At 38.4% G+C, this 26396-nt stretch overlaps 1 protein-coding gene across 1 annotated transcript; it reads right to left on the minus strand.

Moving 5' to 3' along the window:
* On the minus strand, positions 1–25314 carry emilin1a (elastin microfibril interfacer 1a). Its single transcript, XM_040125775.1, has 12 exons — positions 24925–25314; positions 14490–14606; positions 12232–12410; positions 11395–11494; positions 10821–10929; positions 10544–10717; positions 6126–7403; positions 3620–4034; positions 3148–3273; positions 2941–2958; positions 2713–2847; positions 1–1802 (listed from the first exon to the last, which is right to left on the minus strand). The coding sequence occupies exons 1-12, from the start codon at positions 25032–25034 to the stop codon at positions 1483–1485; spliced, it is 3081 nt and encodes a 1026-aa protein (XP_039981709.1). The 5' UTR covers positions 25035–25314; the 3' UTR covers positions 1–1482.
* Positions 25315–26396: the final 1082 nt, after the last annotated feature.

Consider the following 26396-nt stretch of genomic DNA (forward strand, 5'->3'; position numbering starts at 1 on the left):
AAAAAGTGCCAGATTAAGTATGTGAATTCCCAATGCAGTGTGTGAAATCTGGCAGATACCTGCTCATTTAGTAAAGGATAGATGTACAGATAAAAGTGAGAGTGCTGACATTAGCTGTGTAAAACTGGTTATCTGTATTTGAGGCAAATGGGGCAAAAACATACAAAACATACTCTATACAGTACCTGGCAAGGTGAAGTGGTAATTCATAAAAATCTTTTAAGGGCAAAACAGCTGAAAAAAAATTACATTCCTTCAGGTTATATAATGCATTAAGACACAAAAATACATTTCCACACTGAACACTGAGGAAAAATATATAATGCAACATGTGGCCCAATCTGCTGTATCGTCTCTGCAGAAAATGCGCAATGTTCCTTTTAAAATCCATTCAAGAATATCAACAAACTGGATATCATGCACATACTTTCTTCTGGAGGCATTTTAATTAATCATCTAAAAGCAGGACTTTTGTGTATTCATGACAGAGGTGGGATTTATAGCACAGAGACAAAGGTATGTGTAGCTTCATTATTTTTTATTGTAAGCTTTATATAAAAATTTCATTGTAAGATAGACTGATAGTTACAGCTTCTTAACTTTAACCACTTGATCCTCCAACAAATTTAGATGGCCCTTATAAGGACAGAGAAAAAAAAAAAACTGTACTTCCCCTGGCCACCCTCCTCTGCTCACGTTTCTGGGCATAGCTAATGTCCTAAAATAGTCTTATTGTTTTGCTGTTGTATGATTTATAAAATCCTGTGGTTTCTCGTCTGAACTGTCAGTGACTTCATTTGTGCATTTCCCTCTAAAGAATAGAGGTTTGGACTGTGTCCACCTCCGCCTACATCACTCTGCATTTTTTCCAAGAAAATTGGTATTCAGTATTAGGCTTCTATGAAATTGCTTTTGGTCAGAATGAAACTATGAACAATCAAAAAAGAAACTACATTAGAAACACACAAAAAATGTGCGTAATAACCTATCGACATTTGATATGCGGTGGGTAGATAGCATGCAAAAAACAAAAAACCCACATCTTTAATCATCATCATTTTACCAAATTTCCTTTCATTAAAACCAGTAAGACCTGAAGGCTATCTTGGTGTAATCAGTAAAGAATTCAAGTTTATAGCACCGCATGAAATATGGAATCATAAAATAACCCTGCAGTGGCTTTGTCTGAAGGAAACACATTTCAAATAGCAAAAAATGCAATTGCTCTTTCCACAAATAGTTTTCCCTTAAAGGTGTGAAACACAAAACAAAACAGTGGTTGAAAAGCATTTTACCTTCTTTCTAGGCAGATAAGATAAAGTATAGAATATATCTCCTTCCTGAATAAATCCAGTCCAATTATTTTTGTGTCTCTGACTGCTCAGTCAATGGCTCTGTCTCTTAGAGTTCATCAGAAAAATTAATGTTTGCGTGCTGAAAGTTTCACCCAAACTGAGTAGTCATAATGAAACCACACCCAAATCAGATGGTCTCATACAGCAGCATCCCACTAAAGATGGTCAAAGGTTCAGAGGAGTAGGCCAACTTGCCAGTGACAAGGTCGATACAGACTGTGTCTCCTGCCTCCATGGGCAGGATGATGTTGAAGACAGCTATTGCTCCAGGAGTATGTTTGGCCTCTGCCATGGGTTTCTCCAGGCCTTCGGGCTGATACCCAGCTGAGTCCACTCGGGCCACGCCGGTGTTGGACATGGACAACACGGCCTCTATCTTCATGTTCTTGTGGCCTGTAAGAATGCCACTGAAGAAGTACTTCCCACTCAGTGGAGCAGTGAAATAACCTGTAGAATGGAATCAAGTAACAAGGAGGATATTAATGTTTTGCATTTGCTGTTGCACGAAGAGCTCAGACTTCCTTATATCATGATAGAAAAAAGTTTGCTTGAATTCTTGCTTGATTAGTAACTTTGATAAACGTTGGAGGTCAATTAAATAATATTATAAAAGTTTACTAGCCTGTTGGATCGCATTGAAAAGTCAATGAATGGAGATCACATTGTTTTAAGGGTCAGGTCTTCTGAAAAAAATATGCTTATTTTCTTACTTATGCCAAATTGTATCTAGCCATGCAGACAATTGGTTTTACTTTTGCCATGTCTGAGATATCCATCACTAGAGGTCTACTAACAATTAAATTACTATGCAAGTGAGCAAAATTTTTGACTGTTGTGCTCTCATGAGTGAAACAGGGTTTTTCAAGACAAATACTATAGGTGTGGTCTTGTGACCATTCATGGATGTCAGAGAAACAATTGATCAATCAGAGCTTTGTAGGCATGACTAAGAATGTGGACACTTTCTTCCAACATTGCTAGCTACCCACCTAGCTACGTTCATGAAAAATAGTGACAGAAATATGGCAACAAATGTGACTGATATTGACACAGCTATACACATTTTGCACGTTGACTTACAGAAATAACAGGAAAAACAATTTCTGTTGAGTTTATTTTAAAAAAAAAAATTGGGGGCAGTGAGCATGACAAATAAAATTCCTTTTATCTCAGCTGAATGCAGCAGAAATAGAGATGGATATTTCAAAACCTGGGAAAATAGAACTAAGTCATCTGCATGGCTAGATACCACTGGAGGTAAGTGAGAAAACGTGATGTTTTTGTAATTTGGGTGATATGAGCCTCTAAATTCACAATATTTTTAACCTTTTGAAATTCCAGCTGAACTAAAACTGACCTGTTTTGGGATTGTAGATATTATTTTCATTGACAAAGACCTTGTTAAACACTATGGTTCCTGCGCTTCTCATTGGATGAGTCAGTGCAGCAGAGAAAGAAAGGCGTGGCATTTGGGCATCAGACCCTGCAGGACCTGATCATGGAGGAGAAATGGAGAGTAGGAGTGAAATAAAGATCAAAGTAATGAGTGCTTTCATCTGCTGTTTAGTAAAAACAAAACACATACCCTGTTCACCTCTGAGACCTGAGAAGTAAGATTAAAGATAAAAACAGTGAGTTTATCATCCAACAATATCATTCTCGCTCTTTGCTTTTTATTCTTATCACACTGTATCTACAGTAGATGTGCTAAAAGAAAGATCAAAGATACAACTTTTAAATCAGTCAATGTTATTAAATTAAACAAAGTATAGACAAAGTTTGTTGTCTTTACCTGGGGGTCCCATTGGTCCCTGCTTGCCCTCTCTGCCTGGAGGTCCCACCCTCCCTTGGGGTCCTACAGGACCCTGGAGTCCACGCTCGCCTCTCTCTCCACGGGGTCCTGGCAGACCAGGTGAACCTGGAGGAGTGGAATGTTTCGTGAGACAGCGCAACTGAGAGACCTTACCGAAAATCCTTTTACCAAGCATTGTGTTCTTTTAGGAGAATTCAAAAAACATGAACAGTAAGCCAAGAAAGCTAAGACATTTAACCTGGTGTGACTCAGGATGTGCTTTTCACCCTCATGTTTACTAAAACTACTCTTTCAGACAGACTGCAGACTCTTAAGTGAATGCTTCTGAGGATGACAGGCTGGATCTCTTCATTGGTCTATTTTTTCCTCACCCCAACCTTGTGTCCCTTCAACTGAGCGATATATCTTGTCCAAAAGTCATATCACTTACCCTTCGTCTTCTCTTACTTACCCGTGAGGTCCTGTTTTATGAAATTATCGAACTGCTTGACCAAGTCGACCACTGAGGAGTTCAGCCTCTGTATCTTGGTGTGGACGTTCTTCAGCTGTACACTCTGGATAATTTCAATAATATCTCCTTGAGATGTTACCGTGACATTGAGTCCATTAACACAGCTCCACAGCCCAGACACATGTCGGTTCAGACCCTCCTTGATCCTTTCCAGGCTGTCTGAAAAAGAGTCGAAGCGTCCGCACACTCCCTCCAGCTTGAAGAGTCTTTGGTCCAGGCTGACACTAGCCCGCTCGCAGTCCCCAGCCACCGTCACATAGTTGCCCCTTATTATTGTGATCTCTTTGCCCAGGCTGTCGAATTGAATCCTCGAGTCATCAACCTGCTCTGTCAGCTCCTTCTGCAAGTTGTTCACCTTGTAGAGAATGTAGAAGCTTGTTAATGTGTGTATTTTGGATGGGTTTCCTTTGACAAAGTTCTACTGTAATATACTTTTTTCCATCTTTGCTACTATTTATTTTCTAATGGTATCTTATACACACAAATATATGTAAGTATATTCCAAACCATGTCTGTCAAGAAGACTCAAATATTTGTAATAACTTCAAATATTTTCATAAATATATTATGTGAAACCACTGTTGCCAAGATAACCATGAAGCATGTCTGACTGACATTTATTTTGCAGTACATAAAGAAAAGTTATGTTTCAGTGCATACAGTTTTGTAAAACGCCACAGATCAGAGAATTACCATAATCATTTTCAAAATGGTAGTTTTATCTTGTCTGTGTAATTCTGAGGGATAAGTTTAAAGATTAATATAAAACAGGGGTTCCCAAACTAAGGCTCTGGACCCCCAAAGGGGTCACAAGTGTTTATCAGATAAAAAAAACAAAGGGGAATATTGGTGTACTATTTTTGGTAGACAAATTATTATTATTTTTCTGACTTCTCTCTCTTTTTTAGCTACACTAGCAGCATGGCCCTATGCATGGTGGACGGTTGGTCTGCCACTTTGGTCCAGACTGAAATATCTCAACAACTATTGAATGAATTGCCATGGAATTTTGTAGAGACATTCATGGTGCTCAGAGGACGAGTCCTTATCAATTCGATGGTCCCCTGCTCTTTTTTCTAGTTCCACTAGCATGTTGACATTTTTGGTTTTGAGTGAAATGCTTCGATAACTACTAGATGGATTGTCATTAAATTAGGTACACACATTCATTTTCCCCTTAGTATTAACTGTGTGATGAACTAGTGATCCCTTAACTTTTCATCTTGCGCCACTACCAAGTCAAAATTGACCAACAGTTTGACTACTGACCAAATACTTACAAAACTAATGACATTCCAATTATCCTCAGCTCTACCTTGCGTTTAGTGCTGATTACCAAATGTTAGCGTGCTAACGCTAAAATAAGACGAACTGTATACTTTCTACACATCAACATGTCAGCATTGTCATTGTGAGCATGTTAGCAGATTTCAGTCCTGGTTGATTTTGCGACACGCGTAGTTACTGGTGGTAACAGCAAATGCAGTGTCACAGAACATTGGGGGCAGCAAAAAAACAAAAACAAACTATTGTTTAAATAATGATGTCAGGAAACAATTGGCCTTTTTATATCATTCTGTGTGCACCCGTGATCTTCTGCACACGGCATGAATCGGAAAACATCACGGCACAGTGAAAGGAGTTGGCTACCTCGCTGAGAAGTTGGAGGTCTGCACACTGTCGCCTGCAGCTCTTCGTTTAACATCTAACTGTGGCTGCTCCTTCTTGTTCCATTAATCCCTGCTATATTTCAAACTGATCCGCCGTCCGCTGTTGTCTTGTTCTGTAGACGCATTTTGATCAATGATAGCGGTGAGTGCTAAACTAACTGAAAACACATTGCATTTCCTGTGACTTCTTCATAATAAAAGTCAACTCGCGTCTCGCCAGTTAAATGCTTTTAATATGAAGCTGCAGCAATGGGAAATGTTCGGTTTGCATTAGCAGCAATCAGGAATTACATTAGCACTAACTGTTTTCCGGGAATGTCGCCACAAATGTCGGGAATGTCAACACCCAGTTCGTAATACTGTAAATGTATAAATATTGCAGTAATTTCATCAGTGGGCCAAAGTGTCAATCACGATTGTGTTACCTCATTCGGCGACAGATATTCAAATGAAAGTCTTCGAGATTGCCATTACCTCAAAGCACTGCTAAGTACAGCATCACAGAGCTGCTGTTTACTCTTAGTCTAGTTATTGTGAAACCCTGGATATTGTAACCACTTCAGGCCTCTAGAATCTATTTCAATTATACAGTCAGAGAAAAGAACATGACTCTTTGGTTATATTGCTCAACTCATCGGAAAATGACAACCTATGACAAGGGTAATATGTAAAATTTCAATTTAAGGGATCAAAAAGGACAAATATAGTACACAAATTGTCTTTGCAATAGCAGTATTAGTGGCAGTAATTTTATGTTCATAATTATATAATCTTACCTCAGAAAAGATGTCATCCTTGTTGTTGGTCAGATCAATCAGCATGTCCCCGTGTGTCTGTACAGTCCTTCCCAGGCTCTTGAGAGTGTCATTAACTGAGTTAAACATGAACATGACCCCGGCCAGCTCTCCTTGGATGGACTTCAGATCCCCTCCTACTCTTCCACTGTGGACAGTATGACTGTCCAGTCGTTTCTTAAGATCATTTATGTTGGTTTTACACTCTCCAGTGCACTCCTCCACTTCCTCTCTGAGTCGTCCTACCTCCTCCTGAAGGTTGGAGCACACCTGAGAGCAGACAGATTCTCCTGAGTCAACTTTTCTCTGCAAATCTGTCAGCTCTGTCTGGAACCTGCTGAGACTGCTGATGGTGGTGTTGGTAAGTGAGCGCATGTCCTCCTTTACAGTAGTGCAAATAGAACAATCCTTAAAATTACGGACCAACGTTTCAGCTTTTGTGACAATCTGGATGAATTGCTCACCGTTTTCCCCTGTCACAGCTATTATCTTTTTGACATAATCTGTTAAGTTGATCACTTTGTCACTCAGAGAGTCTCCTGACACAGACAAATCATTTAACTTGGTGTTAAACTTCTGGATCTCCTCTTGATTGGCCAAAACTCTCCACTCTAAGGTTTTCACAGAGTCATCAGTCTTATGGCCTTTTCCATTAGGCCCACAGGTCTCATTGCACATTTTTGTGGTCAGTCCTAGCCTTCCAACCAAGAAGGTTGTAATGTTCTCCAGCTGACTTAAACGTCGACTGTGGTCAGTCACTGTGTCTCCAAGAACAGCCACGTCCAGCTCTATTTTTCCTATCTTGAAACTGTGGTCATCCAGCTGACTAAGGACCATGTTGCGCAGCTGTGTGACGTCTCTCTGGACAGTGTCCTTCATGTTGTTCCCAGTGTTAGTTAACCTCTGCTCTGCCTTCCTCACAGTGTTATTCAACCTCTTTTCTAATTCTCTCAGTCTGCCATTCAACCTGTCCTCTGTCACTCTTCCTTTTCCTCCAACTGCCCCAGCAAGCTCCTTATCCAGACTTCCTTTAAAGGTGTCACACTTGCTTGCAGTGGAGGTAACTCGGACCTCTACATCAGACAGCCTCTTTTCCAGCTCTATGAGTGTGTTGCAGCAGGCCTGGGAGCGTTCACTCTCACTGTGTGAGCTTTCCAGGCTCTGCCTCAAGTGCTGGTCCATTGAGCTGATCAGCTTCTCCAGGACCCTGATTCTCTCCCTGTCCTCCTGCTGCAGGTGCCTCAAGTCCTCTACACCAGCCTGAAAGAAACAGGGACAATAACTGTGATTTTTTTCCTAGCTGTATAGCTTGTATCAATTTTGCCTTCTGTTTTATGATGAAGTTTACAGTTACATTATTCACAATGCAACTTAACCACTGACAGTTTGTTTCAGAGATTCAGATGCATTATGCTAGTAGCGGCTAATGTAGCCTTGAGCCGCTAGCCACAAGCAGAGATGAGGAGAGGGCTACAGAGGTCTGGTAAGCTCACTTCTTTTATCCAAACCCCCAGATTTTTTTCATTTTCAAACTTGTAGTCTTCTACCCCAAATGATACTGACCCTAGTAACATCACTTGAGGCAAATCATCAGATTTCATACAGCTACTTCTGGAGCCACAAAAGGCTTTATTTAACTTTTTTAAAACATATGTAGTAGTATATATCAGTTCCCAATTTACAAAATAGAAAATGCACGAAAAGTTTTCCTTTGTTGCTTTCCCATAATTTTGCACAATTTCATTGTACAAAAGTATTTGATGTATTTGTGGAGAGGTATACGTTTGATATGCCAGATGCCTGTACTGCGAAGCAGGATTTGTGGTTAGCAAAGTAACTTTTGGTATGTTAACTTATGCTGCACACCTAACCTGCTCTGGAGCTAATAATGTCAGAGGATCAGATCAAAACTTGTCAACAGCCCAAATACTGACCAATCAGATCCCTGGAAAACTAGAGTCATCACTCCTACAGGTTCCCGACGAGGATGAAAGAGTTTACAATAAAGTGTCAAATAATAAAGATCAATGGATATTTTTAAAGATCAGTCGAATGGTTTTGCTGTTTGAGTCTTTCCATGTGTCCACTCTGGTTTAAAAACTGAGCTTCTGACAAAATGAGTTAGAATTTATCACACTAAATAAATACGTAATAACTATTATAGCTTCATTTAATTTCTTTCATTCCTGACAAGATTTTGATGATTAAGTTTCAATGATTTTATATTCTTATTCTATCACTGCAGCTCAGAATAACACAAGGAGACTCTGTGACAATAATTAGAAATAAAAACTAAACCCTCTGACGTTATTTATTTGGAAAATTATCCAGACACTTAAATATTTCCCATGATTAAAAATGAACATGCCAGTCAGATTGACCTCATCAGACATGAACTACCTTTCTTCTCTTCTCTCCTCTCCTCTCTGCTTGGGCAGCAGAAACAGTCTATTACTTTAACTTTTTTTAAAATCTGCATCACATAATCACAATAATTTGTTTATCATCACACAAATGCACAAAAATACTCACACAGTAAGACACTTAATAATAATTCCCTGTACTTATTTACAGTATATCCTTAGTCTGACTTTAATTATTGGAAATTATTTGTAGTATGTCTATTCTAGTTATGTGGTTGTGTTGTTTACATTTCACCTTATTGAATATCACTTTTTGCTGTTGCTAAAATCAAATTAGTCTGCAGCAACATTCTTCTCATATCATATTATTTTATATTTCTTCGTGGTTCTGAGGATGTTGCTTGTAATGAACAACTCTGCCTCTTTCACATGAACGCACTCATAGCTGGACAGGAAAACACAGAGTTCATTGAGCAAGTTGACAACCAGCTTTGTGATACAGGTTATCCAGGATGGCCAATATTAGGCTCAGTGAAGCTAGATAATGTAAAGATATCCTGGGTATGTTGAACTTGTTTCACGCCTCAGGTTTGCGAAGGATTTACCCAACCTCTCTTCATCTCCTATATGATCAAACTACTGAAGTTCAGTGCAGTTTTCAACCATCAACAGAATAAACAAGACTAGGTCAAAACCTTGTATATGGCTTGACCACCCTTTATCTGTTTGCTTCTCTCTTACTCTCTGTGCTCACATATACAGTAGTTTAATACACATGAATTCCCAATAAGCTGTTGATATTAAGATATTTTTCTCTTTCTGTGGTCAGACACAGGAACAAGTATGAAATAGTGACAGAAACACGGCTGATTAAGACTACATGTTAAGCAGCCGTCATTTCCAAGCCATTTCCATGCTGCTGCTCTATACTGCTAAAATCCTGATTTTATAACCACAAAATCATCCGACAAGATCACCATACACATAAGTGAAAGACAACGGCTGTGCTGTGATTTCAGCTATATTTAATTGTAAAAGGTCACTCAGAGAGAAAGATAGAAGCTCATTAAGGTCTATGTCAGCTGAATGAGATCAGAGATACATGTGCCTGCAAAGGGAAAGCCCGACCTTACGCTTATGGGGCTATACTGGCAACTTTCATCTTCGGAAAGTAGAATAGTTTTATTTTTTTGAAAAGAAAAGTCACTAAAGGGCTCTGAAAAGTCTGTAAATGTAGCGACAAAGGCAGTAAGTTGGCAACACTGCCTGTAAACGCCCCCCGGTGACAACTTACAAAACTGTTTGCGCCAATTCATTTTGAAAGAACAACAGCCAATGGGGAAACTCCAACACTTGGCCGGCGTAACTTCCGCACTCAGTCACGTGACATTCAGTTGACCAATGGTGTAACTTCGTCAGTCAGTCAGTCACAGACTATCAATCAGTCACTCAGACATTTGCATTTCTAGGGCTGGCCTCGCTTTTGCAATCCAGCCAAAAAAGATGCAAAGCAACTGTGAGTAATGGGGAATGAGTGGTGTTATAGCAGATAGGAGAGGTATCCAGAGGCCCATGATTGCACTTGGACATACATGTAAGACAAATAAAAACTAAATTTATGCATATATAATTTTTTGTTCAATCCTAACCCGCCAATTATTTCAAACAGCCTGAAAATGGTGGTTGGGTTTGTTGCCATTTTCCTTTTTTTCATCTTTCTTTCACCGCATGATTATTGACTTTTTGCAGTATTGTTTTTTAGTTTTATTACTTGTTTGTGCAGTAGTTTATGTGGGAGTGCTGTTTTTTTATGTTACAGCCTGCATGTGGCCATTATTTTATACTGCTTTAGGCAGCAGAAATCACTGACAGAGCACCACTGGGCACAAGTAGACGCATGAAAATTTGAAATTGAAAAACCGCAAAACAAACAGAAATTACATTTATTTTATAGTTTTTTTTATACTGCAATATGACTATAAAAAATTATTGTGAATGTTTTTGCCTTGTTGATCTGATTTACATATTGAGGTTCACCTGGCAAGCGGAGCAGGACAAAGACACCCTTCTCTCAAGCTCTGTCAGTATATCCTCCTTCAGAGTGTTCAGCTGGTTCCCCCCAGATCCTCCTCCTCTGGCCACTCCATCCAGTTCATTGCCTCCACCGTTCACCAGGTGGTTGTTGATGCTGAGCAAGGTCTGATCATGGGCCTACCAACAAAGAAATATTCACATAAATTAATATGATCTATCCTTACATTTACTCATTTAAAATGTAGATATTTAGAAAGACAGAAAAACAGATATAGTTTACCTGCGTCCTGTTATACAGATGGTCCAGCTTGGTCTGGATGTTGTTGATGGTTTCTTTCATGTGTGGCTGAGCTGAATCAGCAGGGACAATTGACCCACTCAGACCAGGCCTGTATAGGGGAAGAGATGAGATTTGCCTAAATTCTGGCTAACATTCGTTATAAAAAAGAGACATATGTTAAAAACATAACATCAAAGAGGAGGGTGAAAAAATAACTTCCACAAAATTTATCATGTAGTCAGGAATGTGTTTGGAGCGGATGGGAAGATACAAAAGTAATGTTTTGACTTACTTTAGCTGATTCTGCTTTGACAAGTGTAGTAAAAGTCAGAGGGATACATCTTTTTGAGGATTAGCTATTTATGTATTCGTAAACTTTTTACCAATCTTAGTGTATATGTTACTAAACAAGTATATCCTCTCTCCATAAACGGACCTGCTGCAATAAACATTAATAAACACCCACCACCCCTTGTGATACTGTATCAGTGTATTTGAGTTTTCTAAATGTTTTCTGGGATTTTGCAATCCATGAAGTAAAACGTATGATATATTAAAAACAACATTCACATACAGCCTCTGGTTTATGCCGTGAAGGATGGTTTGCATGTTGTTGAGGTCTTTGGTCAGACCATGTATCATCTCCTCCAGCTGTTTAATCCTCCGACTTTCACCTTGAGACAGTGAAAACAAATGGCCAATATGAAAGAGGAAATGTAGAGTTTCATTCTAAAAAAAATGAACTTGCAACATGCACAATCAACAAAGTATGGAACCTTTAGAATGTATAGACAGAGTTGCTATAAAGGCCCTGAAAACCTTTTTTCTCAATCCGCTTCTTAAAATGAGCAATGTGGTCTCACATGCCAAACTTTGACCAGTTTGTTGTTTTCATAGGGTGGGGCTCAGTTTGAAAATGATGATATCATGTATTTCTGTGATCAATAATAGTTTAGCAACATTTGAATCCAAATCTGTTGACGGTTGGTGGTTTGTTTGCTTACGTTTCCAGCATTGTCAACCAAATCTGATCAAACTACACGCAAACAGCCCTGATGAAGCAGTTTATAAACCATGTTTCCATGGGCTTTAAGCAAAGTAAACATGTAAGACTGGTTTGGATTCAATTACAGATTTTAAAAAAAAATAGATTTCTAGCTGTCCTTTACAGTTAGTTATCCTGTAACTTTCCCTCAATCTATTAATAGTTGGCTTTTTGCTTTGCATAATCGCTTCCTCAGAAGTCAGACAAATTAATACATTCATTATTTCTTAAGATATAAAGACTGACAAGACATGTGGGAAAATATGCACATTTTGAGCATGTTTCAGTTTTTAGTACATCGGGATCCTTAATACATGCAATTTCAGTTTTATACAGTTTTTTTTATCATCCATCCTCTCTGCCCACCTCCTGTGTTGTAGCCCGTTTGTGTGACATGAGGTCCCCCTCTGTTGACCTCAGTGTTGGTGGTCACATGTGGCCCATCACTGCAGTCTTCCCCTGAGTAACCATGGCAACATTTCCACTCCATTTCTGTGACCATCTTGTAAGCTACCTTATACCTTGGTCTCCTGTATGTACGGTAGCTGAGGATGAAACAGTTGTGAAATGTCATCTGGATTTTTATTTGTTCTGACTTGACAAGACACCGAGACTTTACTTAAAATTAAACACTAAGGACATGGACTTGACTTGGACTTGAGTTGGTATTTTACATTAGGGCACTTAATTTTTTTAACCATGCTAGCGACATTGCTTTATCGATGACAATGTTGGTCTGTTGGTTGGTTGGTCCACCACTTTAGTTCCAGACTGAAATATCTCAGCAACTAAGGCCTTGCCATTAAATTTTGTCTCAGACAATCATGGTCCTCAGAGGAAGAATCCTCCTGAATTTAGTGATCCTGTCACTTTTCATCAGGTCAAAATTTTTAATATTGTCCAATACTTTGGTTTATGACCGAATTCCTACAAAACACACTTGACATTCCCATCTGTACTTTGTGTTTAGTGCTAATTACCAAATGTTAGCAAGCTAACACACTAAACTAAGATAGTGAACTTAGTAGACATTGTAACATCAGCAAATTAGCATTCTCATTTTACTTTGCTGTTACAATGCAGACGTTAGCAAACCAAAGGACTGCTGTGCACAAGTACAGCCTCAAAGAGCTGCTAGCATGGCTGTAGACTCATAGTCTTGTTGATTTGTTTCTTAAAATTCCAGTCTGGCTTTGGACCTGAGCAAAATTGATTTGTGCCAGATCATAATATTATGAGATTTAAAATTTGTAATTTGATCCTGATAACCATGTCAAGGACCAATGGAGGTCCCTGAACCCTTTATTGATTATAATCACTTTACTCTGTTATTATTAATGTACACTGAGTCATTAGATGTCTGGAAAATAGCTAAAAATCCTCAACTGATGATCGATGAGAATAAAAGTGCTTTGTAAACTTTAAATGTTACTCCTGTCCCATGTTCCAGAAGAAATCAACTGCATTCAGCCAGTCCTAAATCTTAATTTCTGTCTCATAAATGATTCCTCTGAAAAAATATGAATGAATGTTTTATTTTGCAAGCTTTTCGGTAGTTTGATTATTAATGTGTCAATCAGCTCTGCCACTGAAGAGACTCCCTGTTACTGTAAAAATGCAGTAAAAAGACCAGAATTTGCTGGAAGTCTCAATAAAGATTAATCGCAGCATCACAGGCACTTTAACAAGCCATGACTGTGAGAGTTCAGCAGGTTGCTTTCCCTTCGTCCAACCCACAAACATGACTGTGGGTATCACAAAGCTGTTTCTGTCTATAGAAGAGATTTCATCTTCCAGCTCCCTGTTCTGAGAGTGTGAGAAAAAGGGACTCTCAGAGGAAAAACAAAAACAAGGCTTGGAGAGATGGATGGAGCCGGAGTTGAGTAGAGGTGGTGAACGAGTAAGAAAGGAGGACAGTCATAAAAAGAAAGAAGGACAGTAAGAAGAAGAGATTGTTTTTACGGAGTAGGATACTAGACTGTGGTGCTTGGAACCCCTGCTTCATTCTTAGCATAACCCAGGTTTAGGCCAAGGTCCCAGGCAGACATAGGGATCACGAAGCCAGACAAGGGTCAAACAAGATGATGAAAACTTCAGAAGAGGGAAAACATCAGAATTACTTGATTAATGTTGTTTTGCAAGCATAACATCCACATTTGGAACAATAATATAATCAATCATATCTATTGTAAATTTTCTCCAGTATCCAAAATATTGGATATCCCTAGGTCTGTACCAGGCGAACCAGAGCTCCACCACAGTAATATGTGTTTGTTGAGTACTTCTCAGTACTTCATTACTGAGATTAACCAGTAAAATACTGAGCTGTAATAATGTCTACAGTGATGTTCTGGCTTCACATAAGCCCAGCTAAAAAACAGACAATTTTCTGACCAGACTACTGAATTCTTCTGAGAGATAGATGGAAAATGCTAGGAGCTGTGAAATCAGCATCCAGGGAAAGGAAAGAGGTAGAGAAGATCGGGGATAGAGGATACAATCTTCTGTGAAACTGATCACAGGAAGTTGGAGGAGCAAAACTGAATACAGATTAGATTTCAGTCCTAGAAAGAGTGAATCAGAGGAGATATGAGATATTAAAGAAGAGGTAATTAGAAACTCACGCCACTCTAGGACACTGGCCCCAGGTACAGCGTTGGTAGTCCGGTTTGATGTATGTTTCCACCCCATCCTCCATCACACAGCTAACCGTGCGTGTCACCACATAAGCACACCAGTTCCTAAGAAATCACACACACAAGCAGAAAAGGAAATGACAAATAAATAACTATGCAATGACTGGTAGTTTTACTATAAGTATAGAGTCAGGCATTGACACAAACATAGCAGTCCTCTTACACACATACATTAGTATACACTTCGTTGAATGTAAGGCTCCAGTGAGTTTTGAGATCAATATCTCAAAGCCTGGCCTGATTATTACTCTGTACAATATTCGAGAGAAGTTGTCCACTGGTGCAAATTTCAGATTAGTTCACGATAATTGCATGATTTCAACAATGGCTCCCATTGCATGCCTTTCCCAATTCCACATCAACCAACCCACACAAACACAAACACACATGCACACATATCCTTGTAGTGTACACTGAACACTTAATATGATATTGATAATAAAATTTCTTGCCTCTGAATTGTGCATAATTTCATTTAAATCTTAAACCATTTGAGATATTTTACTGGAAATCAAATTAAGTGTATCTAGTACCAGCTACTAGGATAAAATAATAGTTAAACATTTTGGGAAATACACTTTTCTTGTTTGTCTTTTGAATGACACCAGAAGAGAGATATCAATGTCAAGTCTGTGTGTTAAAGCTTAGATTTTCTGTCTTAATATGACACTCACTCGCCTGTATATACACTAAAAGCATTACTGGTCTCTGCAATAATTCCTAAGCTGTGAAAAGAGACATTTTTAATTCAAGTCCAATTTCAATTCCTCATCCTGTACAATGCATCTTGAATTTCAGCTGAATCAAATCACTACAGGGCTTCAGTAGTTGAGGTAACAGCTATTTACAATTTCAATTAGTTTACTAGTGTTAGCCACCTAAGCATGAGCAGAGTTAGCATGTAGCTAAAGTTACTGTGTTAAATAACAAAATAGGTTTAGCATTGAATTTAGCGACAACTAAAACAGCAACAACAATAGTAACAGGAAGTGGAGTCAGGACTTGTTTAGCCAAGGTTAGCACAAAGACTGGAGACAAGGGAAATGCTACCTGGCCTCTTGTCCAAAGTGAAAAAATACCTCTGAAGAAAGATAGCTTTGAGATACTAATGGCTTAGTATGTAATTATGACTAAATTGTTAGAAAACGGACCCACTTATACATCTTATACAGAGCAACATTAGCATCCCACTGGAGTCCTTTTTCTGTGCACCAGACAAATGTCTGTTCTTCTGGTTTGGTCAATCAACTCCTGAGAAAAATATTTGGGTATTTCGTTTGCTGCTGTTTCATCTTAACCATTCAGTTGTTCAGTTTGACTGTCATGCTTGGCAGTTAGCTGACTTAGCCTATCTGATTTTTTGTTTTGTTTTGTTATTTTTTGCTAATTAAACCCTGTCAACAACACTTCATATTGATATTGACGGCCCGCCATACAGTCTATGTGTAGCTGGAAAAAACAAAACATAGATCTAAACGTGACTGTGTAGAGCTATTCAGTTCATTCCTTCTGTGTTTGTCATTTGACTTAAAGGTAATAATTTATTGTTCAACAATTGAGCTTAAATGCAAGAGGTTAATTCTTTAACTCTAGCTAATTCAGATTTAAACCTGGATTTACTGATTTTGTGCCCATATATTTATATAATAAACCTGTTAGCAAACAGTTGCTTATTTACATATTCAGCAGAAATGAAGCGATAGTATTCATTTGGAGTCATTTTTTGACTGTAAGTGGAATATTCACTCCCATTTTACTACTTTTTTGCCCTTCTATCTCAACCGCTAGATGTTCCAGTATGTTCACCAGCTAGTCACTAACTTTGTCTGTCCCCTTCGGTGCTAAACAGGTGAAGTTAGTTTTCAGAGGTCTTTCACTGAAATCATCTGCCTGCTGCAGCTGAAATAAGAGTGGGTTCATCACTATGACCAACTTTTCAAATTACGTTTGATCGATTCTTAATTTAAAAATATTGATTATAGCAGCTTTAAGGTTAATTCTGGTTTAAACTTAATCCTAATCTCAACCCTATCTCAAACACTAATTCTTAAATAATCCCTTTAAAGTGAAGGCTGTCAGAAATTACTTGACACGACAAAAATGTTCTCAAACACATGTATTTAAACCCAAAGAGGGAGGATTAAGAGAAATACACACTCCCTTATACTCCCCTGAGTCTGCCTGCTACTTAATGTGTCCTCCCTTGACCTTAAAACATCTCTCTGGATAACAACTGCAGATAGATTTAAGACACTGACATTCTTCAGTCCCTTTCTATCATCATTTTCATATTACCCCAGAATCCCCACCCACTGCTATTTCACTCATGGTTATTATAGCCAAATAGTGTCACTCTCAGATTCATCTGAACAGAACTAAGGGTTCAAGGATAAAAGAGTATACAAGGAGTTCCTTCTTGCTGGTATGTCAATCAGCAGCTTTCATCCCTCTGACTTCAGTCTTTCAGTCTGTCTCTCTATGTCTCTTTATTTTTCTGCTTGTCATCTGCCACTCTTACTCTCTTGCTCTACATGTCTCCCTCTGTGTAACTCATTTTATTTCTCATTTTTAGGCTAGCGTTGTCTGTGTGGATCTATCTCTTTCTTCCTGCATCTCTCACACTTTTTGTCACTCTTGCTGTTTCCTTAATTTCATCCCTCTCCATCTGCGTCTCTCCCTGTCCATCTCTCTTTATCTCCTTCTCCCTTCTATCCATGTTGCTCACTCTGTCTATACCCCTCCCTAGTTCCCCCCAAGACCATGATCCTCCCCTTCATTCCAGAGCTTGCCTTACTGAGGGGAATTTGTCATGTTAAGATCCTCCCCAACCCCTCGTGATCTGCTGTTCCTGTTACTCCTATACACGGGAAAGTAAACATGACTAATTAGTTGTCAGACTTTACTGTAGAGGTTTTTCTCAAGGAACATCGCACACACACACACGCACACACGCACACACACACGCATACACACATATATAGTATTTACCGTCACAGAGCAATTACCCAATCAGCCAATCGTGGCAGCAGTGCAGTCTATAAAATCATGCAGATACAGGTCAGGAGCTTCAGTTAATGTCAACCATCATAATGGGAAAAAATGTGGTTGCCAGATGGGCTATTATTTCTGAAATTTTGACAGAAGTGCTACGGTAACTCAGATAACCACTTGTTACAGCTGTGGTGAGCAGAAAAGCATCTCAGAATGCACAACATGTCCAGTCTTGAGGCGTATGGGATACAACAGCAGACGACAACAATGGATTCCACTTCTGTCAGCCAAGAACAGAAATCTGAGGCTGCAGTGGGCACAGGTTCACCAAAACTGGACAGTTTAAGACTGGAAAAACATAGCCTGATCGGATGAATCTCGATTTTTCCTGAGGAAGACAGATGGTACGGTCAGAATTTGGCATGAACAGCATGAATCCATGGACTCAAACTGCCTTGTGTCAAGAGTCCAGGTTGATGGTGGGGTTTGGTGTAACGGTGTGGGGAATGTTTTCTGGGCGAACATTGGGCCCTTTAATACCAATCAATCATAGTTTGATTGCCACAGCCTAACTGAGTATTGTTGCTGACCATGTGATTCCCTTTATGGCCACAATTTACCATTTTCTAATGGCTACTTCCAGCAGGATAATGCACAATGTCACAACACAAAAGTAACCTCAAACTGGTTTCAGTAACATGACAATGAGTTCAGTATACTTCAGTAGCCTCCCCAGTGACGAGATCTGAATCCAAAAGAACACCTTTGGCATGTGGCAGAGCAGGAGATTGTCAACATGAATGTGTATCTTAAAATCTGCAGAAATTATGTACTGCAATCATGGCAACATGGACCAGAATCTCAAAAGAATGTTTCTAACATCTTGTGGAATCCATGCCATGAAGAATCAAGGCTGTTTTGAGAGGAATGGGGGGTCCCATCCAGATTTTGTTACTAATAGAATGCTAGGTGAGTGTGTACATATACATATATATATATATACATATATATATATATATATATATATATATATATATATATATAATTTTTTAGATATACTTTTGGTTTTACAGCATATGTTTAGGTATCAGAGATTTCTGCTGTCACCCCAATACAATGAAATTAAATGGAATTTGGTTTGGTGCTAACAGCATGGACTAATTAAATGTACAAATGTCACTGTTCATAAAAACTGTAGAATTATTGGTGGATTATCACAATAATGAAGACATTGTTTGAGGAAATACAAAAATATGCTGTTGATTTTTCTTAAATATAATTCCACTCACTTTAACTGTATTGGGGTAAAGGCCGAAATCTGAGAGGTCAAACCTGGGCAAACAAAACCAAAATGATATTCACACCTAGGTATTCAAAGTCGACTGATAAATCTGCTGGGCTGATATTGCAGTATCAGCTCATATGCCAATAAGCAATAAGAAATTTCAGTTCAGATATGCAGAGATAAAGTTGTTTAAGATCAAATAGAAAATAGTGTCTCAATTACATAGTTTGTCTACATGAATAAATAACATAAATTCAATTAATCCTAATACATATAATACATATATATATATATATATATCTGTATACATTAGCTGATATATCATTATCAGATTTTTTATTCGGCCAACAAACTCTAGTATTGGTCCCACTGTGCTCGATACCACTAGAGGTAAGTGGTAAAATATGTTTTTGTGAATTATTTGGGTGAACCGCACATATTGGTTGAAGTTACTAGTTACTTTGCAGATTAAGATTTTGCATTCGAAACATTTGATCATCAGATAATTTATGATTAATAATATATTAAGAGTAGTAAAAATAAAATTTGTTAAAATTAGCACCAATCTGCTATAATATTAAAATTCTTCTTACATATTAATAAATCAGTAATAACAATTAAACATTGAATTAAATAACTTTTATTTACTAAAATTAAGAATTCAGTGAAAAGAAGTCTTTCACCAAAAGAGCGCAAAACATTTATTTCAGTATAAGTGAATCTCGGCATACTAATGATCCTGACCATAATGTAGTCCTTTAGGCTAATTTTGTGTGTGATGGTTGTTTTTTTTCAGTGGATTCCCAGCTTTATGAAAAAAAAAAACACATGAGAATGGATTGCAGATCCAGTCCTTGTGCAGAAACTCTTCACTTTCTGAAAATTGCTTTTTTTATATATTCACAGTATATTGTGGTGAACTTATTCGAAATGAATCCTAAATTTTGGGGGGCTTCAGCTGAGCATGGGGTCAGCACCAGAGGAGCATGAGTTAATGTCATTTGGGGTGATGTTAAACCCCATTTGGGACCGCATCCTTTAGAGGTGGCTGTGCACTGCTCAGATGAGGAAAGGTTAACTAGACTGGATTTGGCAAACCATTTTGGTTAGTATTCATCCTTATAGCCATCTCTCTTATAAAACCAAAATATGGTGTTAGAATTTATATCATAATTGTTTTCTAACACCATGTTTCATTTTTTCCGTGTGGTCTAACTGGTTGGTCTGGCAAATTCACAATTGGTTAATTTCCTAAATATAATAAAGTGTAGCTCTGGCTGGAGCAATATATATATATAAAATGATGTACAAGACATTCAGACTATTTCCATTTGAAATATCTAATTGAAAATTTTCGATCTGAATGCTGCAGCCATTGAAAAAATTTGAGTTTGAATAGTCTAATGGTTTGAACATTGTATAGCTTAAATTATGAGCCGGAAAAAGCTGATACAGAATATATAAAATGCTGTCAAAAATCCACAGTGTACCTTTAATCCTGTATTAACAGATTTTTTTGCTACATGAGGGCAACCTTTTAAGTTGATATAGCAAACGTTTTAGCAATCAGTTGCTATTTTACAAAACCAGCACATATGGAACATTAGCATTCATTTGGATTTGTGTTTGTGTCCACCTGGCAAATATAAGTCCAATATTCATTCTCCTTTTGGTCAAAGCAAAACAATGTGCTGGTTTAATACTTAAATAAAGAAAACATGCCTATTGTTGCCAGATCTTTCATTTAGCTTCAAGGGAAGGCTTTGACAGCAACCTGAATGAGTGGATGAAAAAGGGAGTGTCTTAGTGTTTGAACTGTGACCAAGAGGTCAAGCACCCCTCCAAGATCCTTGTAAAGATGTCCCCCTGTACACACACCGAAAAACACAGACAACAGCATACACACTTAGTGCATTCACTCATGCTTGATTGATCACATTGACAGACAAACATATATAACAGCCGACACACACATTCTTCCAGTCTGTCTGTTCTCTCTTAAAATGCAGTTTTACTCGCACACACAATTTTCCCTTTGGACCTGTTTCAACATCAAGGGACAGCGTGACTGTGTAAACTCTCTTATTGTTAGCCTGGCAGTCACAAAGATATACAGAGAATGTCCATGATACTGCCGTTATTATTATTATTATTATTGATCAGATACTTCCATGCTTCGAGGTCTGCAGGTAGTTTTTGTGGCCTACTTGAATTTTAGGCATTTATGGAGGCTCTTGCATTTGAAACATAAGCCTCCTCAAAGCCTTAAAATTTCAGTTGCTCAAAATAGTTCAGACTATTTACCTAGGTAAAACTTCATCAGTTCCAAAGCACGGACTAGTAAGTAATTGAATGCCTTGTCATGTTGTTCCATTTATTCTTTGACAAAAGTTTTACAGTTGCAGTTGTTCATGTGTGGTAAGATGGGATGACTATCACTGTTCTGTAACTTTACCCTGCATAAACAAGGTAAAGTAGACCTTGTCAAATTCTATGAATGCTAGTAACTACAGTGATTAGGTTACACTGGCTGTGACCGTAAAGGATCCCTTTTCCTAAATTTGCATCAGTATATGTAAGGAGATTTGTTTGCCGGCCCAATTAGCAGAAAACATTAAATCACACAGATGAAGTTATTTCGGACACTTTCCGAGGTTTTGTCAAGAAGAAGATCATTATGGTCTACTTGCCTGACACAGTGATGCATTTGGGTATGCTATCACTATAATGACCAGGATTCTTCATTATATTACAGTGCATTGTGGGAAATGCATACTTCTCTGAAAGTGTTCTGCAGTTGCATGTTAAGATTCAGACGCTAAGAAATGAGAGCCTACAGCCATGCTAGCAGCTTGTAAGGCTGTACTTATTTGAGCAACTAGAGCTAAAAGCTAATGTTAGCACCCTGACGTGCTCACAATGATAATGCTAACATGCTGATGTTTAGCAGGTATAATGTTTACCATTTTCTCCATCTTAGTGAAGTATGTCAGAATGCTAACATTTACAGTTGAGGCTGATGGGAATGGTACTTTTTTTAAAAACACCATATTTGTGTGCTGACAGTCTCATTCCAAAACCATGGACATTAATCTGTTGCTATAACAGCCACCACTCTTCTGAGAAGGCATTCCACAAGATGTTGAAACCTAGCTGCAAGGATTTGCTCCCATTACAGGAGATTGTGTAATGGGATTATTGAGGTAGGGCCTGATGTTGGACCATATATTACCTATTCCAGTCTTGCATGGATATCTTCCATAACTTGGACTCTATATTGAAAATATAAACTCACTGGAAGCCAGGAATTCTTAGTGAAGTTGAAGATGGAAAAAAAAACATATTTATTCCAGCAGAAAACAATCCGTTAAGGTCAATACAAGGCAGGACTCATTCTTCTACCTCTAGTCAGTGAGTGAGTATGGAGTCCTGTGATATCTTTGATTTTACATGGCTTGTATTGTCATTAATATCAGAGCCCTTTGTCCTTTCCCAGTCACAATAAATCATGTTTTTTGTTACTTTACAGCCACCTAATGATATCTTTTCCAAGCTTGAAAGTCTCTAAGAAGATTTTCTACGTCTGGTGAGTTTGTATTTTCAACATTCGTACTGTAATAAATTTTATGAGCCGATCTGTGACTTAAAAGTTCCAGGAGATATCCCTCTATAGTATATACAGTGTAGATATACCGTCAGGGCTAGTCTAACACTGATTTTGAGCGATACAGTCATCTTAAATGTGTTGAATGGGGTTGAGATTTTTCAAGTTCTTCGACACCAAACTGGGAAAACAATGTCTTCATGAACCTGGCCTTGCGCACAAGGGGCATTGTCCCACTGAAACTGGAGAGGAACTTCCCCAAACTTTCGCCTCAAAGGAAGCACATTATTTTCTATGATTATATATAGGATTCATTCATGAAATAACTTAGATCATGAAAAAAAAAGTTATGTAGGTTATCCACATACTTTTAACCATATAGAGTACTTTGCATCACTGGGCTACATGTCCCAGACCATAAAGTTTTCCAGAACTCATCATTTCTGTGGCTCTCCTGTTTTTTTAGTTACAAGCTACAAAACAGAGAGCCATTTATTTTTTTGAATTCTGTCATCTAAATTCACCTCAACACCACATCTGGACAACCAGAGACTGAATAAGAGTACAGTGCATTTGTCTACCTTTAAGGGCCCCTGGAAAAGCACCCTAATGTAATAAACAAAGTGTATGGGAAGATGAAGTATGATTGCATCTGCTCCTTGCTACCTTCAATTGGTGATCTAATGTTTTGTTCTTTAAACTCTACATGAGCCAAAATAAATCAGCAGTCAACATACATCTACATGAATCAACACATTGCTCCTTTTCTCCTCCCTCTATCTCTGTCTGGAGCAGACAGGATGATGTGTAGCTCTGACGTTTTGGCAGAAGATGTGTCAGACCACTATGTGTATTCCTGAGCCCCCAATAAGACCCCTGCTGGATGTCTTCAGTTCATTCAACAGCCTTTACCATGTATGGAATACTTCGCACATCTGTCAAAACAGATCAATTGAGTTCAAACAGATGTCAGAGGGGCAAACCACATTGCCACGGGCCAGTGCATTCTTCTCCCCAATCGTCACTTTGAGTGTGTGTGTGTGGTTTGTATGTGTGTGTAAGTCACAGGCCAGCCATGCTGACTCCTTCATAGTTTACTGGTTTCAGAAGGAGCAAGGCATTTAAGGACCCAGGCACTCTTCTCTTCTCCTGCCAGTCTGTGACATTGGCGTTTCTTTTGCTCTCTTTTTTCTTTTCTTGCCAGTTTTCCACGTCTTTGTTCTTTCTTTTTTGTCTAATCTTCGTCTCACTTATCTTGTTCTCTCTCAATCTTTATCTATTTCCTCTATTCATCTATCCCTCTCTTGACTTTTTATCTCTCGCTTCCACTTCATCAATCAAATTTTCTCCATCTTTTGCCCTGTGCCCTCCTCCCTGTATGCCTCCCACTTTCTCTGATTCAAAGTAGCAAACAGTTCAGCTTCAATATCCACCTACAGAGAAACCAACCATCCATATCTCATCACTCAGGCAGCCACAGCAGCAGCGGCACACTGTGCTGGGATGTGGAGAGAAACTTGATCAAAGCTCCTATTACAGGAGCTTAACTCCCAGAAGTCTAGCCTGCCTTAAATACACACACAGACACATACACACATGCTAAGTACAAACACGTGCTGGCAGACACATACCACATTTAGTTGTGACCTCTTTTGTTGTTATTGAAATTGTCAAAAATTTTACTCATTCAGTCATTTACAAGCACACAAATAAGTCACACACACACACATCTGACCATAGAGGTGAGGGAGTTGTCCACACATGGCCCCCTTTGGCAGAAGCTCAATTACATGCTAATAACACCCTATGGGGCTACAACAGCACAATAAAAACATACATGTGTTGGCTAACTGACATTATTAGCAGTTTTATGTGTGGGGACTCCAACAGCCATCGCTGATTTATGAGTCACTATTAATCAACAGTGGCTAAGATCTAAATGATTTCCCTACTGCCCCATAAAAGGGGCTAGATGGTAGTAAATCTGAATCAGTCAAGTGAAATTTTGAATATAACATTTCATGAAAAACTACACTCTTATACAGTATATAATGTCAAAAAATGGTGAAAAATTCCAATCACAATCTTCCAGAACCAAGGATGAAGTCTTCCAAATATATTTTCTGCCAGATTAACAGTCGAAGAGACAAAGGCATTCAATTTTTACTGATATAGAAACCTTCACATCACACTGCAAATCACAAATCACATCACACTGCAAATCTTCACATTTGAGAAGCTGGAACCAGCAATCAATCGACTAACCAATCAACTGTCTAATTTGTTATTTTGATGGGGATGACCTACCAGAAGCCTCAAACATACAGCAGCAATTTAGTGGGTGACCTTCACCATGACCGAAAACCTTGAATCAGTCTTTTTGCAATTAAAGTTTTGAACAGCAGCTATTTTCTTTTTCTAGTACAAAAACAACCAAAATTGAACAAGCAACGCACATGTAATTCCGTTCATGCTGATCCTACCTGTGCCTACTCGCCGCTCTCTGTCCGGTCTGAATACTGGACTCCGCATATCCAAGACCCGAACAAGCCCGAGTTAACATGAAGGCAAGCAGGTAAAATAAGGTGTCCATCACCAAGTCCACTGCAGTTTACAAGGAAATGAATATTATTTATATCCAAAGTTTATCGTAGAAACAGTCAACCACTTGTCTAACTTTAGTGGCGTGCTGTCGGTAAATGAAAATGGAAAGCCATGACTTCACAGGATGAAGAAAAAACGCAAACCAAGCAATGTCCAGTCAAGTGCATTTCAGGTAGTAAACTGCAGCTGAAGAGCGATGGAGTCTAACTACCACTGAAGAGCGGGGTAACAAGAAGAAAGTTTCCTGTCAGAGCTCCAAGATCCGTCATGTCAGCTTAGGATTTCTCTCTCTCTCTCTCTCTCTGTTTGTCTCTCCCTCTCCCTTCTGTATGTATGGATGTAGCCCCCCCCCCACCATCCTCATTTTTCCTGTTTCTCTTTAAGACTCAATTCAGCTCAACCCATTTTAGTTCAGATGAACTGAAACTGCTTCACTGGCAATGTAAGACATTTTTGACGTCGCCAAAGCAATTTTATGATTTCATGTCAAAATAACAATGGTGAAGAAGACAGTCCAAAAAAAACAAGTCAGCTCCAGAAAACTTAAAGCCCTGTATGATAAAGTTCAAAAATAGGTTCAGCTTTAATGGTCACAAGAAATGTTCAACATGGGATCACATAAAATACAGTAGGCTATACTCCATGTTTGAGGTGGCTGGGTTTTCTTTTTCCAAACTGTCCCTCATGTTATGGTAGGATGAATGCATATTTTGCTGCTAGAGCAATTCTTTTCTTTGTATCAATTACATATTTGCTTAATTTTTTTATTTAAGGGAAGAATTCCAGAATTCAAATATATTAGTATATTTGACCTAAGTACTTCCACCTTTACTCTCTGTTTATTTTTACAAAGTAAAAATACAATCGTTGCATCCAGAAGTTCAAAAGAGATTTCCGTCATATCAGAGGATCTTCGTAAGCAGATGTAGTTTGTCATAGAAATGTAGATGTTCAAATTAACGTTTTTTAGAGTGCTTCAAAGAAATTTTGCCCATATTGGTTTTAAGTATGACTATGGAACTTTTGCCAAACAGCAGCCACTGTGGCCACAAGTGGCAATTACAGGATAACGGCACACTGAACCCTCTTTCATTTCCTAACATCCTTGAGTTAGAGGCTTTAAAAGCATCATCATAAGGCCACTTCAACGATCTAAAATGTTGTGTAATGGTAGTCAGTGAACTGGTTCAGTAATGTCAGTTACAAAGCAATATCTATCTAAGGCGTGGTGCACAGTAGAGGATTTTCAAATCTTAACCGATTTTTTAAAAAGTGGAAGACCACAGACATAATTACAGATTTAACCGATTTTTAAAATATTTTAATCGTAAAAATGCCAACAGCAGAAGAT

This window comes from Xiphias gladius, chromosome 4 (assembly GCF_016859285.1).
Source record: "Xiphias gladius isolate SHS-SW01 ecotype Sanya breed wild chromosome 4, ASM1685928v1, whole genome shotgun sequence".
Lineage (NCBI taxonomy): Eukaryota > Metazoa > Chordata > Actinopteri > Istiophoriformes > Xiphiidae > Xiphias > Xiphias gladius.

Coding starts and splice junctions, on each gene's coding strand:
- emilin1a (XM_040125775.1), bottom strand. CDS start 25,034: ATGGACACCTTATTTTACCTGCTTGCCTTCATGTTAACTCGGGCTTGT. Junction 10,930..11,394: donor CACGGCATAAACCAGAGGCT/GTATGTGAATGT, acceptor TCCCCTATACAG/GCCTGGTCTGAGTGGGTCAA. Junction 10,718..10,820: donor ATCTGTATAACAGGACGCAG/GTAAACTATATC, acceptor CTTTGTTGGTAG/GCCCATGATCAGACCTTGCT.